This window comes from Microcebus murinus, chromosome 22, assembly GCF_040939455.1.
Source record: "Microcebus murinus isolate Inina chromosome 22, M.murinus_Inina_mat1.0, whole genome shotgun sequence".
In the NCBI taxonomy this organism is placed as follows: Eukaryota; Metazoa; Chordata; class Mammalia; order Primates; family Cheirogaleidae; genus Microcebus; species Microcebus murinus.
In genome coordinates, this window is record NC_134125.1 from 17,316,406 (window position 1) to 17,333,172 (window position 16,767).

General features: G+C 49.8%; 1 protein-coding gene across 1 annotated transcript in view; it reads left to right on the forward strand.

Annotated features, from left to right (window-relative positions):
• MYO18B (myosin XVIIIB) overlaps positions 1 to 16,767 on the forward strand; it is a 259,093-nt gene that overhangs the window by 83,808 nt on the left and 158,518 nt on the right. The window contains exons 18-21 of the mRNA XM_075996653.1: positions 1,218 to 1,377; positions 3,289 to 3,472; positions 4,262 to 4,484; positions 7,618 to 7,727. Of these exons, the coding sequence (XP_075852768.1) occupies positions 1,218 to 1,377; positions 3,289 to 3,472; positions 4,262 to 4,484; positions 7,618 to 7,727 (677 nt within the window). The remainder of the gene's footprint in view (positions 1 to 1,217; positions 1,378 to 3,288; positions 3,473 to 4,261; positions 4,485 to 7,617; positions 7,728 to 16,767) is intronic.

Sequence of the window (16,767 nt, forward strand, 5' to 3'; positions counted from 1 at the left end):
CCGGTGAGCGCTGTACCGAAGTGGTTAAGTGCACTAATGATTAAATGACAACCACTACTGCTTACTGAGTGACCACTATCTGCCAGGTACTGCACCAAAATATTTTACACACATTATCTCCTTTAAGCCTTAAGCCACACCGGGAGGCATGTATCATTTAATGCACATTTTATAGAGGAGGAAACTGACGTTAAGAGGCTTGCATGGCCTGGCCACTTTCACACGGTAATGAGTGGTGGAGACCCCAGGTTTTCTCTCTCCCAAGATCAAGCCTGTTTGTTTCTCCTATTCTGTCTTTTGTCACCAAGTACATGCCAGAATTTCCCAAGAGTATGCTGTGCCTATGTTTGGTTGATGGTATTCAAGATGATTTGGGGTGGCACACAATCAAATATTTTTAAACTATTTAATCATTATGTATTTACTTCCATGCATATTAGAAAATTTACTTCCATGCATATTAGAAAATAAACATAGCTTGCACATCAAACCTGCAATAGAATGCTTCTTTTAAAATCAATATACTGTACTTGTGAAAATGTGACTCCATTTCAAGAAAACATTGAAGTAAATCACAGCCCAGGTGGTACATGGAGGTGTTTATAGTGTAAAACTCAAGACGAGTGTGTGTACTGATGGTGTTTGGGGCAAAACAGGTATCCGGGATATAAGAGAGCAAGGAGCAAGGAGCAAGGAGCAAGGAGCAAGGAGAAAGGAGCAAGGAGAAAGGAGCAAGGAGAAAGGAGCAAGGAGAAAGGAGCAAGGAGCAAGGAGAAAGGAGCAAGGAGAAAGGAGAAAGGAGCAAGGAGAAAGGAGCAAGGAGAAAGGAGCAAGGAGCAAGGAGCAAGGAGAAAGGAGCAAGGAGAAAGGAGCAAGGAGCAAGGAGCAAGGAGCAAGGAGAAAGGAGCAAGGAGCAAGGAGCAAGGAGCAAGGAGAAAGGAGCAAGGAGCAAGGAGAAAGGAGCAAGGAGCAAGGAGAAAGGAGCAAGGAGCAAGGAGCAAGGAGAAAGGAGCAAGGAGCAAGGAGCAAGGGGCTCTACTTTGGAAACAACGTGCACAGATTCGCTAAAGTGGGAGAAATGTGGGTGCCTTCAACCTCTCTAGCTTTAGCTATCTGGGAACATGCTAAAACGGGGAAAGTGTGTTTGGGGGCATGACATCTGATTGCAGAGTGTCCCCACCAGACCCCAGCACTCACGCCACTACGTGTGTTTCCAGGGACCTCCGCCCTGAGGTCCTGCGAGCAGCCCCTGCAGTTCGAGATTTCCCACCAGCTGGGCCAGGACCCCGTGCGCTACGACCTCACCGGCTGGCTGCGCAGGGCCAAGCCCAACCTCTCCACCCTGGAGGCCCCGCACATCCTGCAGCAGTCGAAAAGGTGGGTCAGGCCGGGGCTGGGGACAGGGCTGGGGCATCGGGGGTGCTGCGTTTTCCTCCCCACCTGGGCGACGCCGCGGTCACGGCGACCCAGGGAGGGCGGGCCGGTCCGGGAATCCCTTCCCTGCCTAGCGGAACACAGAACCGTAACTTGAATTGGAGCCGCGCGATGTCTCCCCAGGGCCCGAGCGAATCCAGCCGAGGAAAAAGGCTGGCCTTCCGGGGAGGTGGAACAGAAGCTAAAAAGCTGTGACTTCCTATTTTGGCTTTTTGCCTTGCATTAAGTGTCTGGGAGATGATGTGACTGGAACAACTTTTATGGACAGCCCAGAACTAGGGGGTCGTAAAACTGAAATGACATGTTTTGTAGCATTAAAAAAGGCTCATCTTGTTCCCCGGTGGCTCATCCCAGAAGTGCTGGCGCAGGGCCCGCAGCCATCTCTGCTTTTAGTTCACAGGGTTGTTGGAAAAGGCTCGTTTCGTGTGTGTGTGTGTGTGTGTGTGTGTGAGTGTGTGTGTGGTCTTAAGTTCAGTGCTGGGATCCTGCAAGGGCAAAGCTTGGAGACAAGAGCAGAAACTGAGACTCCCCCAGGGAGGGGAGGCGCTGGTGTCCCGGGGGGGGGGCAGGAGGGTGCGGAGGGAACGTTCGCCGACAGCTCCCGCGGTGCCTTGCATCAGAAGAAACACTTTGGAAATATCTTCTTCATCCTTAAAATAACACTGGATCCTTAGCCCCATTTTACACATGAGAAAATTGAGGCCCCAGATGGCGAAGTGTCTTGCCTGTGATCACACGGCACAAAAGTGGCAGAGCCGGGGTACAGCTTGAGTCTAAGTGATCCTTGGAGAATTCTCTGGACACCGTGGGCAGAGTTTATTGGAAACCCCAAATCCAGAAGGGTCACGGACACGCAACTCCTGCACACAGATCAAGGCAGGGGTTGTGGGAAAGGAAAGGTTAGCGAGGACCAGAGGACTGAATGAGGGGGTCGGGGGGAACCTGGATTGAGTCCCCGCCCTGCCCCTTGTCACCTGAGTGACAGTGGGCAGTCACTTTCCCTCCTCTGGGTTTTTTGCTTCCTCCACCTTAGAATAAGAGCTGAGCCAGGCTGCAAGATTCCGTGGCTATGGCACGGCTTTGGAGTCAGGTGAATGTTCAAATCCTGCTTTTGCCTCTTTCAAGTTGCATGACCTGGGCCTCAGTTTCCCAATGTGAGAAATGGGAATGATTGCCGCCAAGCTCCGACGTCTCATCTAGGAAGGCCTTGGTGCTGTCGAGCGGCGGGCGGCTTGTGAAGGAGCCCGGTTCACAGCAGGCCCGGGGGAGAGGGCGGGCCAGGTTGGGTTTTCCAGAGCGGACACCGGAGGAGCCAGCGCCCTTGCCCCTAGTCTCAGATCCCGCGAGTCGCAGGGATGCTAAGCGAGGGCACCCCTCTGCTCAGGTCACTGGGGCCGGGCATTTACTGGGCACCATCTTGCAGCTCCAGGAACTGCCAGTTTGGCCCGCGAGCCATTCGTTCTTTCCTGCAGCATGTAGCACGTGCGCGCTACCGTCTAGACCTATTCCAGGGGTGACGAAGCTGCTTTGGGGCTCTAGGAAAGCGCAGGCTTAGTAGAATCGCCGCAGGTGTGCAAGTGACCGGGAGATCCGCAGAAGCAGACGTGACCTAGAGACGGGGGAGGGAGAGAGCTTTGCGGCGGCAGAAGGACATCGGGGAAGGAGCTGGCATGTGTCACGAAGCAAAGCTCTGCTGGTGGGGGACGTGTGAATTAAGGGGAGCGGCCGGGGTGCCGGACTCAAGGGGAGGCTTTAGGGGCGGGAGGCGAGGTGGGCTCATTGCCCTCACCCCCACCCAGGGCAAGGCCTCCCCAAGAGCCTCCTAAAGCCCCCGTCCCCGCCCCCGCCCGCCAGGGAGGAGCTGCGGAGGCTGTTCCAGGCCCGGGCGGAGCTGCCCCCCGTGTGCCGGGCCGTGGCGGGTCTGGGGGGCAGCTCCCCGCAGGCGCTGCAGAGGAGCCGCGGGGTGAGGAGGACGTTGGCCGGCAGCCTGGCCGCGGCGCGGAGGAAGGCCACGTGCTCCCAGATCAAGCTGCAGATGGTGAGCAGGTGCCCCTTCCCCTGAGCGAGCGGGGCCCTCCGTCGCCCTCTCCTCCCCAGGATGAGTGGCCGCCGCGTCACCCCACCCTCCCCGGCAAGCCCCGGCCCCACCCCCACACCCCGCAAAGGGCGGAAGCGGGGGCTCCGAGCAGCAGAGAGACTGGGCCGTGGCCACAGCCCTGGGCAGTGGCCCGTCCGGGCCTGAGGCCAAAGCCGCGGCCGCCTGGCACTGAGTTGAGAGGCTCGGGGACAAATGTCCTCCTGACTAAGGTGACAGGTACCAGAGCCAGGCTAGCCCCGTCTACCTTTGTCACCTCTAGGCTGTCCCTGGGGGAGGCAGCAGGGTGTGCACGGATGTCACCGTGCTACCTAGCCCGGATCCTGAGCCCATCAGCAAATGCGGGCATGTGGTTGGTGGTGGTCAGGCTGAGCCCACACGAGGGCGGGCCAGGACATGGGAAGGTTCATTTTGGAAAACACGCACAGTGTATTTTACTGGGAGGGCCCTGAGACTAAGTCCTGGGTTCTAGTTCCGGAGAGTGGTCTGCGTGAGCTGGGGCCACTCGCTTGCCCTCTCTAGGCCTCAGTTTCCCCATCTGTTTCAGCAACGGCCCTTCTTTCTCATGCGTACAAATCAGGAAGGGGGTGCGAGGTGCTTGGTGTAGGACACAGGGGCCCCCCAAAGATGCCCAGGCCGGTCCGAATGTATGCCGGGGGAGTGTGGTGTCTAGACCCCTGTCTGCGTCTCCTTGAGACAGCCGGTCCTGACCTCCTCTCTGCTTGGCCCTAGGATGCGCTGACCGGCATGATCAGACGGTCTCGTCTGCACTTCATCCACTGCCTGGTGCCGCACCCCGCGGTGGAGAGCAGAGGCGGGCAGGGGTCTTCGACACCACCGGAGCCTGGCGGAGACAAGCCCGGGGCAGGTGGGCCCCTGGCCCCGGACATCCCAGCACTGAGGGTCCAGCTCACGGGGTCCCATATCCTGGAGGCTCTGCGGCTGCACAGGGCAGGTAAGAGACCGCCGGGAGCAGAGCGCCTCGGCTCGGCCCCTGGCACGTGCCTGCCCACTGGTGGCAGCCGAGGGACAGAGGCACTGACTACCTGGCAGGAGCTTTGCCTACGGCGTCTCGTTCACCTTCCTAGCGGGCCCCTGAGGGCGAGGTCACAATCACCCGCCTTTTATAGATGAAGCAACCGAAGCTCAGACAGGTGAAAAAGCATTTTCTCGGGGTCACACTGCTGGGTCATGGCAGAGCCTGGAGTTTATTTCCAGAATGACTTGTGTGCTCCTGGAAGGCTAAGGCTGTGTCTTCCTTTCAACAACAAATGTAAGAGGACCTTCATGTTGAAGATGCTCAGTTTGGTTTGGGAGGTTGCAGTGATTCCAGGAGATGATAATTCGATGTGACGAGGGCTGAGGTCACCCAGGATGCAGGAGGTCCCTGGATCCCTGGAGAATGGAGCCTCGCTGAGGAGATGGGGGGAGACGTCCCAGGTGACATAACCTTCTAATCTGGCCTCGAAGCATCAAACGCAGCTCGCCTCTGGGAGGTGGGGGGAGATGCACTATCGAGGAAGAGGCAGGGAGGTATAAAGGGCCCTGGGTTTTCAGGGAATAGGGTTTGGAATAAATGGGGGTTTGCAAGAGGCCAGGGTGCTGTGCCTACCGGGGCAGGCTGTGTGCACCTTTGTTGGGAATTTAGCTTTCACCGGGTCCAGCTGGGGGGCTGGTGGGCTGGCAGGGGGTCGGAGGGGTTTAGTCGAAGGAATGAAGTTTCCAGGGCTGTGTTTTCGTGAACAAGCGGGCACCCAAGGTTCCCACCATTAGCTAATCTCATGAGCTGGACTTGATCTCAATCCTTCCTATTCTTTTATGCCTCCCAGCCCCCAAAGGCCGCCACGCCGATCCCCCTCCTTGACGGTTAGAGACGCTCAGGCACAGCCGTTCTCTCTGCAGAGGATGGGGCGGCTGGTGCAGGCGGGGAGGCTCAGGGGGACGCCCATCTGGTTAATGTTCCTGTGGCCACTAATGCCCCAGCATGTGGTCGCTGCTCTCGTGCACCCTGACCCAGCTAATAATGGAACGCTGGGAGCCAAGATGAGACCCTCAGTCCCCAGAGCACAGCATTGATTTTCCCTCCCACCTGCGCAGCCACAGACAGGGACAGACAAATAATGTCACGGGAGAAGAGCGAGATGGTCGCAGCCGGCAGCTGGGCCCCCACAGCCGATCGATTCTGTCCGGCTGGCTGGAAGGAAGCAGGGGCCTTTGCAGGTCCCCAGAGCCCCGTGGGACTGTTAGAGCCCCTGTGTGTGTGCAGCTTCAGGACGTCCCCTTTCTTGGGTCGTGTGACATCACTGCAGGGTCTGCCCTGTGCGTGCCTTCTCAGCACAGCCCAGCGCAGCCAGTGGGAGCTCTGCAACCCAGTAAAGGGTTGATGTCTCATGCCAGAACTTTCCAATTTTTGCCTCCTAGACCTGGTTCCTTTCCTATTTTTTTTCCTTCTAAGTCACTTCTGTCTCTTTTCCCACACACATGAGATATATTTACAAGCATACACAGATACATACATCAAATATCTATAATTTTGAATTCGTGCGTGTCTAATATATATACACTACACACACATGCGTGCATAATGCGTGCCCGCGTATGCTACTTATTGAGGACCTACTTTGTGTTGGACGCTGCGTCGTCACATGCACTAGATGAGATTGTTCTCACTTGCTAAGGAGCATGGTAAACATGCATTAAACGCTGCCTATTGTACAGCCTGGTGGGCACAGCTCAGACCTTGGAGGGAGATGGCTTGGGCTTGAGTATGGCGGCCGCCAGCTCTCACCAGCTGAGTGACCCCAGGGAAGTCCCCAGAGCACTTCCCTTTCCCCTCCTGTGATAGGTCACATCGCAGAGGGTTGTTGCGATGAGTTAATAAGGACACGAAGCTTAGACGAATGGCAGAACGCAGGCAAGCGTGTCGCACGGATTGTTCCTGTAGTTGCTTTTGCTATAATTGCCATCTGATTTAATCCTTGTAGTGACCACGGGAGAATGGATCTCGCTATACTCATCTGGCAAGGGAAGGGATTGACTCTCAAAGAGGTGGTGTCATTTGTCCCAGTTGTGGGACTAATAAGGGCAGAGGTGGGATGTGCACCCAGATATATCTGACCTAAAAGGAGGGTGCAGGCTTGTAGGCAGCCCTGCGGTCCCCCATCTCTGTGCTGTTGGGGTCCTTCGAGGCTGGCCTGGGACCCTCCTCTTACCCAAGGAGGGCTTCCTGCATTAGCCACACACACCCCTGATAGCTCTTCCTCCTCGTTTATGAGCCTGGCTTGTTTTACCAGACCTTCGCTGATCCTGTCACTTGAAGGGGTCTCCCTGAAGGAACTGAGGCTCCACCATGCGGAGGATGGTGTGTACCCAGGAAGAAGTCCAAACCTCGAGGGCTCCAATTTGAGTTCAGATTCCTTTTGAAGATGAGTCTTTGCTCATCTTTGACTACTCTGCACTGCCTGGGTTTGAATCCCAGCTGGGATACTTACTATCCATCATGTGACTTTGCATGACTAGGTGAATTTATCAATAGCTTTCAGGTGTCCCTTCTTTTCCCAATGTCCCACACAAGAGGACGCATCTGGGTCTAGCCTACACGGTGGGCTCGCAGAGGCCTTAGACGCTGCCCGATGCAGTGTCCCCATGTGCGGCCTATCGCGTGGAAATGAGTATCAGACAGAAAGTTTCCCATGGTCAAACAAGGCTGGGAAACTCTGGGTTACTTTGGGAAACTCAGATCTAACCAGGCATCTTCCCTGCAGGAATTCTCAGAGCCTTTGGCCAGGATCCTGACATGCCCTGGGAACTTCCAAGAGGCAGTTGGAGTGTGTAGTTTTTTCAAACTGTCACTGGAGCATTTTGTAAGGATTTCCGTTCCGGGGAACACGTTTGGGAAGTGCCGGTCAAATCTAATGTCTTAAATTAGCAAGTGGAGAAACTGAGGCCCCTAGAGATGAGTCCACCCAGGAAGTTAGTGGCCAGGCTGGGAGTAGGACCCTAAACTGCTGTCTAGGGGTTTGGGGAACTGGGCTGAGCCTTCTCATCCGGACCCTGTGTTCTTCTCCTGCCCGCCCCCACCTCCCCAGGCTACGCCGACCACATGGGGCTCACTCAGTTCCGCCGGCGATTCCAGGCGTTGGACCCTCCGCTCCTGAAGAAGCTCACAATGACCTCTGAAGGAATCGACGAGAGGAAGGTATGGAAGGTGGATGCAAGAGGGGTGGGGGCCCTGGCTGCTCCAACTGAGGCCTGATGAGCTCCCGTTGCACAGGGGATGGCGTGGGGGACATCTGGACCAGCTGGGATCTGAGATCTGGGCCTTGGGGTCAAGGCTGAGGGTCCCATCAGCTTTTGCTTTGCTCCAAACTGCACCTGCCCGACAGTGTCACTTGGGACCCTACCCACCCTAGAATGACCCATTGAACCCTGTATAAGGAAGCGCAGGGAAAGAATAGCAATAGAGTGATGAGAAGTGAGTGTCCCAGCTAAAAGGGGCCCTAGCAAGAGGAAAAGCCATCATTTTCAAAACGTGTTCCACTTGGCACAAGCACCCCGAGTGTCTCCGGGAGGAAAGCTTCAAGGTTCAGCATGTTTGGGAAGCATGTACACTAGGGCCGCATCTTTGAGAATTATAACGCACACCCCTGCCTCAGGGCCTTTGCACTGGCTGGTTCCTCTGCCTGGAACACTCTTCCTTCTAGTCTTTGCACGACTGGTGTCATCTTGTTCTTCAGATCCCGGCTCAGGTGTCGCTGTCCAGCACATCTTCTTGTTCTCATGTTTGCGTAGCACTTATCCTCGTCTGAAATTATGCAGAGCCCCTAGATGTTTTCTGGCTCCTAGCATGTGCTCAATACCTTTTTTTTTGTTGAATGAGTGAATGAGTGAATGAATGAATGAATACATACACCTAACTTTGCATTTTCCCCCTATGTGTCTTCTTTCTCCAATTCTCCTGTCAACTTATGGAATCTCCTCTTTACTCGATAATGTTTCTACTGAGCAGGGCCACAGGCTTATCCATGATGACAGAGCCTCTTAGAATTTGCAGAGCCTACTGCGTCCTCACAACTGCCCTGCAAAACAGGAGCCGTTGCACTCTATTCTGCAAATGACAACACGCAGGCCCTCAGAGGTGAAGAGACCCTCCTGAGGCCGCATAGCCAGGCATTCGTGGATTTGCCCTTTAAGCTCAAGTTTCTTGATTCCAGGGGAGGGTGGTTGAAAGAGCATGGGCCTCAAGGTCAATCCGACCTGAATTTGACACCCAGCTGGGCTGCGTGAATCTCAGAAAGTTACTTCCTCTTTCTCCCCTCAGTTTGCTCATCTGCAAAGTGGGAGCAACAACACTGAGCTAGGGCTCAGCGGGGTGTTTGGAGGACAACATATAATAGTGTAGTTGATGTGCCTGGTGCTGAGCCTGGCGTGTAGTAAAGGCTCGATATCTATTAACAGCCACCACCACCATCATCATCATCAGCAGCAGCAGCAGCAATAGCATCGTCATCTTTCAAGTCCAAGGTGATGATAACCAAGCCGCAGACACTCTGTATTCACAACCAGGTTGAAACGTCATGTGTCTGTGTGTGCCTGCAGTCCCCAGTTAGTGAGTGAGAAGGCTAGAAGCCAACAGAGTCACAGTTCTTAGGTCCCTTCTTGGCTTTCTCTGCAGTGGGAACCAGAGCACAGGCCTCCTTCAAAAGACAAGGCAATGCTTTCTGTGGGGCCCTCCTAACTCACCAAGGGAGGGGACATCAGATCCAGATGTCTGTGGCACAGGGCTGTCCCTTCTCTGGATAGTGGTCCGTTTTGGAAGCCATGAGTTTCTGTCGGGCTTAGTGCCATCAACCATTCTGTGCCAGTCTTCATTTGGGATTCCTTGTTCCCACTTCCCCGAAACTTGATATCCATTCAGAGGGTCTGGCGTGGAGCCATCGAAAGGGTCTTGGGCTCCCCTGCAGTTGAACATGGTGCGGGAGTGGGGTGCAGGGGAATCTTCAGCAGGGGCAATGGCATATGTAAGCATTTCTATTCTGGACGACTCAGCAGTCCTCTGCTATAGCCAAACCGAAACCACCTCCATAGACACGAGAGGCCTCGGAAAATGGAAAATTACTAGTGGAATGGACTTGGTTGGGAATGTTTGCTTCTTCTTCTTTTTTTATTTGCTCACAAATTTCATTTGCTGCAGCATAGCATTTTGGTAGCAATGAAAGGAACACCATCCTGCCTCTTATGAAAAAGCTGATAAATATTCATTTGCCAGGCAACGTGGGACATGCCATGAATTATACATGAACACGTGCTCGGGTGGGCAAACTGTCAGCCTCTGTGTGCAAAGCAGTTAAGACCTCAGGATTTAATAAGACAAGTTTGACGGCTAGAAAAGGTCAATATTGTCATTAGACGCTAGGTGGCGGTAGGGGGGATTCATTGTCAGGGTGTAAAATGGGCCGGGGGGAGAAGGCCCCTGAGTACCTACCATGTGGGATCTAAATGTTGGTTTTTCATGCCGAGACGATTTCCCGGGGAACTACTCTCATTTTGTGGGGACTTGCTGGATATTTTGTATTCCTGAAACAAAAATAGTGCATGCCTTTTTTACCACAGAGGAGCAACTTCTCATCGCCAAATATCATGCACCATGTCAAAAGGTTACAGAACCATGGCCTGAGACAGTTCTCAAAAGATAAAGCCTTCCCTCTCTGGGACCCATCCCCATTCCACAGTGGAGGTAGCGGAGGCCCATGACCACCTGGCCAGGTAGTGGTTGAGTTGGGATTTGAACTCAGGCTCTCGGATTCCTTACACAGCGTTTTTAAATTTTTTTATTGTGGTAAAATACACACACATAGCGTAAACTTAACCACCTTAACCATTTTTTAAGACTGGTGGTATTAAGTACATTCACATTGTTGTGCAGCCATCACCTCCATCCATCTCTGTAGCTTTTTTCATCTTGCAAAACTGAAACTCTCATTGAACAATAACTCCTCGATGACTCCTCCTTCCAAGCCCTAGAAGCCACCATTCTACTTTCTGTCTCTATAAATTTGCCTACTCTAGATATATCACATAGGTGAAATCATATTACGTGTGTCCTTTCGTGACCGGCATGTTTCCCTTAGCATAATGTCCTCAGGGTTCATCCGTGTTGTGGCATGTGTCAGAATTTCCTTTTCAAAAGGCTGATTAATATTTCATTGTGTGTAATACACCCCATTTTATTTGTTCATCCATTGCTTCCATGTTTTAGCTTTTTGTGAATAATTTTGTTGTGAACATGGGTGTACAAATATGTCTTCAAGACCCTGCTTTCAATTCTTTTGGGTTTATACCTCAAGTGGAAGAGCTGGACATATGGTCATTCTATTTTTGATTTGTTGTGGAATTGCCATAGCGTTTTCTATAGTGGCTGCACCATTTTGCATTCCCATGAAAACTGCACATGAATTCCAGTTTCTCCACACCCTTGCCAACGCTTGTTATTAATATATTTTTTGATAGTTGCCATCCTAACAGGTATGAGGTGGCATCTCACTGTGGCTTTGGTTTGCATTCCCCTAATGATTCCGGATGTTGAGAATCATTTCTTGCTCACACGGGACTCTTAAATAGAAGCCCCTTGAAGGCAGGCAGAGTGATTATGGAAGTTCTGTACAAGATGTGCCAGCCACGGATGTTAATTTAAAATAATCATTTTTAATTTCATCCAACTTCAACCAAATGCCTGCTATTTGGTTGAACCTGTGCTGGGCACCCATAGATACGAGGGTCAACAGAACACATTCTCGAGGAGAAAGACAACGAAACAAGCAATTTCCATACAGCACTGGCTTTGGGACACCCCAGGAAATGCCACGAGAACTTTTGATATTTCAAGTGGAGGTGTGGGTAGGACACTCAGGGAAGACGCCTCAGAGTAGGTGACACTTGAATTGAGCCCAGTGGGACGATTTGGAGGAGTTGGGTAAGAGACAGAACACAGGGCATTCCCACACTGGGTACAGCACATGCAAAGATCTGGAGTCACAAAGGTGCATGGATAATTTAGTGTTGAGATGGAGCCTAAAAGATGCCAAGTGACAAGAAAAGGGGCTGAGGAGTTTGGCAGGAGTGAATTCTTGGTTCTTGCCCACTGGGCTAGAGAGCCTGCACTTTATCAGGTGGTCAGTGATGGTCCACTTGATAAAACCCAGCAGGGCGTGTGGCACAGAAGACCTGGTCATTGTGACTTGGACTGACTTAAGCAAAATATTAAAGGAAACGAAGCCCACTCTGCCCATTCCATGAGGCTCTTCAAGAGCAGTGTCCTCATGCTGACCTCTGGCTACTCAGCATGACCCCGTCTACTCCAGACAGCCAGGCATATACACTCAGGCCTCCAGAATGTCCCTGTCTTCCCCCTCTAATCATCTCGAGTCCTTGTCCTCTCTGCTAGGCTGCCCCGTCTGGTTAAGATGACGCCTTAATACACACCGAAGCCCACACAGAATGGCTTTAATGGCGGAATCTCAGGCAGGTCCGTGGCTACATCCCAGACTCTAGTCCCTTCGCTCCTCTCTTCCATCTTTCTGTCACTGAAGCAGGTGTAGCCAAGTCTCTGTGATCACTCTGAGGGGGCACTTGGGTCCGCCCTTTTCCTCTCAGAGTGTCTACAGAGTTGATTGATTTATCCAGCAAGATCTCTGTCCCTGGGGACTTGATCTGAAGAACATAATTAAGGGCTGTCAATCCATCTTCTCGAAGGCAGCCACTCTTGTTCTGTCACACACCCTCGCGGACACTCCTTGTTTCCTCTAAATTCATGTCAAGAGTCTTTTTCTGCTGGGAGGAGGCTCCCTGGAGCCCACGGCCAGGGCGGGAGCTGTCCACTCTCAGGGTGCTGAACGATTATTCAGGAGCTCCCATAAGTTTAGTCCCCTGGAATTCATTCATCATCCTCTTGCTCAACTGGCTGTCCCCGTCCCCTTCAAGTCTGCTGTTTTAATCATTTTATATATTTCCCATTCAATTTTAACCAATCCAACGTGTGTGTGTGTATTTATTTGTTTTTCATATGGCTTCTGTCTTCTTCCAGTAACTCTATTTACAATCCTGAACATAATAGAGTTAGATAACTGGCACGGTTTCCACCCTTATGGAATGATTTAGTGATGTGTAAGTGACTAGTTCAGAAGCTAAAGTGTGTGGTTTAGAGTCAGACAGACTCAGCTTCAAATTGTGTCTTCTTCCAAATCTCTTTCTGTGAATCTGTGCCCTTGACACATGGAAGTTGTGTATGACCATAGACAACACGTAACAGGGCATAGCAAAGTGTCTGGCACATAGTAGGTGCTCCACAGATGGAAGCCACTGGACCATGATGTGGGTCTCATGAGGGCAGGTGCTGTATGAACAGCAGCCAAATGGTTCATAGGGTGAGTAACCTATTCCATAGACACGGATTCTCCATATCACACTACTTATTGAGGAGTGAGTTTGGGAAGCACTTCCCAGCCATGGCTGTTCATTATTCCTGGGGTCTCTCACTGCCTGTCTGGCCTAATGTGAGATGTCAGCTCCTATACTTTTTTGGGGTGCACCCTTCTTGACCAACATTGAAGAGACAGCTCTTTGCAAAGTTTTATAAAATAAAGGGACTCTATAAGTGGGAAGCATTATCTACAAGTTGAATTTCTCCCAGGTACATTCTAGGATGCATAATTTGAATCTCCAAGGGTGCAGGTGAAGGGGTGTCATCACCCCACATTGCCAAAGATGGGTTTATAATCTCCGAACCTCCACCCATTACTAGTTTTATTAAAACATGACATGTGCCAATCACGGTAGGTAAGGATTCCACGTGCATTATCTCAGTAAATTATTTGGCCTATGCTTGGCCAGAATGTAACTGAGATCTGTTGAACTCTCAACATATGTGTTACAGCATGAGTTGCCTACATACCACACAGCTCCCAAGGTAAAGAGATGTGTGAGTTATATATGCTTCACAAGGCCCTGGGCTCAAAACTACTGTGAGTTAAATACAACTCACATGGTAGTTAATGTGTTAAGCAATACAGTATAACAACTGTTTGCATAACATCTACATTGTGTTAGGTATTATAAATAATCTAGAGATGACTTCAAATATACAGTAGTATATGCATAGGTCATATGCAAATATTTTACTATGCCACTTTATATAAGAGGCTTGAGAATCCATAGATTTTGATATCCTTGGAGGGGTCTGGAACAAATTCCCTATGTATACCAAGGGATGATTATGTATTACATCTATATATGTTATGAACTCAATAACAGGGCTTTATAATTTTCTTTCATTAAATGTTATATTTTTTAAGTTAATTAAGGGAAGGGAAGAGAAAAATATATTTATATAGACCTTTATATTTACCTATGTATTTATATTTTCCTGTACTATTTAGTTCTTTAAGGATTTGAATTACCTCTCGTATCCTTTAATATAAGTAAGGAAGCAAGGCAGGCCTGATCGCAATAAGTTCTCTCAGTCTTTGTTTGCCTGGGAAAGTCTTTATTTCACCTTTGTTTTTGAAGAATAGTTTTACCAGATATAGAATTTTTGATTGACAGGTTTGTTTTTTCCTTTCAGCACTTTTTTTTTTTTTGAGACAGATTTCTCTGTTGCCCCAGCTAGAGTGCAGTGAGGTCATCGTAGCTCACAGCAATCTCAAACTCCTGGGCTTATTTGATCCTCCTACCTTGGCCTGTCACATAGCTGAGACTACAGGCATGCACCACCATGCTCAGCTAATTTTTCTGTCAAAAGTAGAGACGGGGTCTCTCCCAGGCTGGTCTCGAACTTTTAATATGTAATCCTACTGCATTCTGGACTTCATTGGTTCTGACAATGAGTCAGCCATTGTTTCAATGTTTTCTCCTACATCATAAGTTATTCTTCTCTTTTTGCTTTTAAGATTTTCAAGTTTTGACTATGGTGAATCTTGGGGTAGCTTCTTTGTTTTTGTTCTATTTGGAATACATTGTCCTCCTTGGATTCATACATTAATATTAGGGAGGTCAAGTTTGTGAAGTTTCTCGCCACTGCTTCTCATATTTTTTCTATCCCTTTCTTTCTCCTCTCCTTTTGGGACTCTCATTATGCATAGGTTGGCATGCTTCATGTGGTCATACATGTCTCTGAGGCTCCATTTATTTTTCTTTGTTCCTATTTCTCTCTGTTTTTCAAATTGGATAACTTCTGACTTTTGTTGATCTATCTTCAAGTTTGCTGACCCTTTGATCTGGCATCTCAGATCAGCTTTTGAGCCTCTTTAGTGAATTTATCATTTCAGTTCATTTATTTTTCAAATGAAAAAAAATCATTTGGATCTTTTTTATCATTTCTAATTCTTTATTGATGTTTTGTAGTTCGTGAGTCATTATTATTATACTGTCCTTTAATTCATCAAACACTGTGTCCTTTAGTTTTTTGTACATATTTTTAATAGCAGCTTTGAAGTCTTTGCTAATTCAGATTCTGAACCCATAAAGATAATTTCTACTGATTGCTTTCCTCCACCCTGAGTTTAAATCATCATTCCAGTTATTCTGCATATCCTGTGATTTTAGTTGAAAACTGGACGTCTTAGATGATATAGCAACTCTAGATTCTGATCTTTTCTTAACCATTTAGCGACTTGTCTTGACTGGAATTATGGAATCTGTGTCCTCCTTGGTGTGAGACCATTGATATCTCTGTCCAGTCTTTAAAAATTTGGGTCTTTATTTTAAAAGCTGGCTCCCCAGGGGTTGCCACTGTGTCAGCATGGCTTAGTGATCAGCTGAGATTGTTATCACACATCTTGGATCTGTGAGGCTTTCACATTCTTCTGATGAATCTGTGGGTTGGAAACATGCACGACATCCAGGCAGTTTGCAGTTGTGCTTCAGCCTTGACATTCGGGTTGGCCCTTTCATGCATTTTCTGCCTGCGCATGCGGCCTCACGTTCAAATAAGCGTGTGTGGCTAGCTAGGGGCCCTCTCTAGTCTCTCCTGTTCCTGTGTTCAGTCTTGAGCCAGGAATATACATACGGGCGTGCAAGCCCATTGTGATTGTCCCATTTTCCGAGTCTCCTTGTTAAACCTCTGGCTTATCCACGGTCCAGGGTGAGCCTCCGTTAGCACAACCACCTCAGGCTTAGCTGTGCCTTTGGCCTTCCCCCTTCATTTGTTGCCAGGATTGCTCTTGTTTCCAACAACTCTCACAAGTGTGGGGTTTTTCCATGTTTTTCCCCATTTAGGTGAGCCCCTTCCGGCAGCAACGCTGCTGGCTTTCAGAGCTGGCCTGGCTCTGGAAGGACCATGTCAGTGACAGAGCTGGGACGGGGTAGGTGGGGGGCAGAGGTAAACGTTGGAAGAGCCCTAATGAAGACGGCCATGGACGTGCACTGTTCCTGCCTGAGGTTCCGTAGTTTTCCTTCAATAAATACTTGTCAATTTTCAGTATCCCTTCATTCAATTTCCAGAGTATGAAAGTTGTTTTGGGAAATTTTATTCATGTTTATTATTGTTTTGGGAGGAGAGGAGGGGACTCATTAAGCTCCTTGCACCACCATTCTGCAAGTCGTACTCTTACATGCTGCCTTTTATGACCTCATTAACCCCCCACCATGTCCCTGTAGGACAGGCGCGATTAACCTGTATTCTAGAAAAGGAAACGGAAGACCAGAGAGGAGGAGGGGCTTGCTCAGGGTCACACAGCCAGGGAATGGTGGATCTGAACTGGGTCCCAGCATCGGAGGGTGGAGGAAAGCTTGGGAGCTTATTCCTTGGTTTTGGATCCCCCTCCATCAGTTCCTGCAAATGCGAGCTTTACCCAGTCATTTCATTGTGCTCGGCCTCACTTTCTCTGTCTGTGAAATGGGGATGAAATAACATCTGCTGCTGAGGATTGGAAACAACGTGAGTTGTTATTATGTAAAGCAGTTAGAACATGGCTCAGACTCAAAATCAGGCTGAAAACTGTTTTCTGGGAGCAAAATGGCCAACATTTGACACACAAAAAAAGCACAGCATTTCCTGATGAGAGGGCTAAGCTTCAAAGACCCAGACAATTCCAATACACGAAGGAGATGACTCCATAACGACATGGGACAAGGAAATATTTCCTACAGTCACTCGGGTTCTTGCCATGTCTTTTTCCACTGACGGGCAATTTTGTATGATTCAATCTAATAGCAATATTAATAAGAATAACAGTGATATCAAC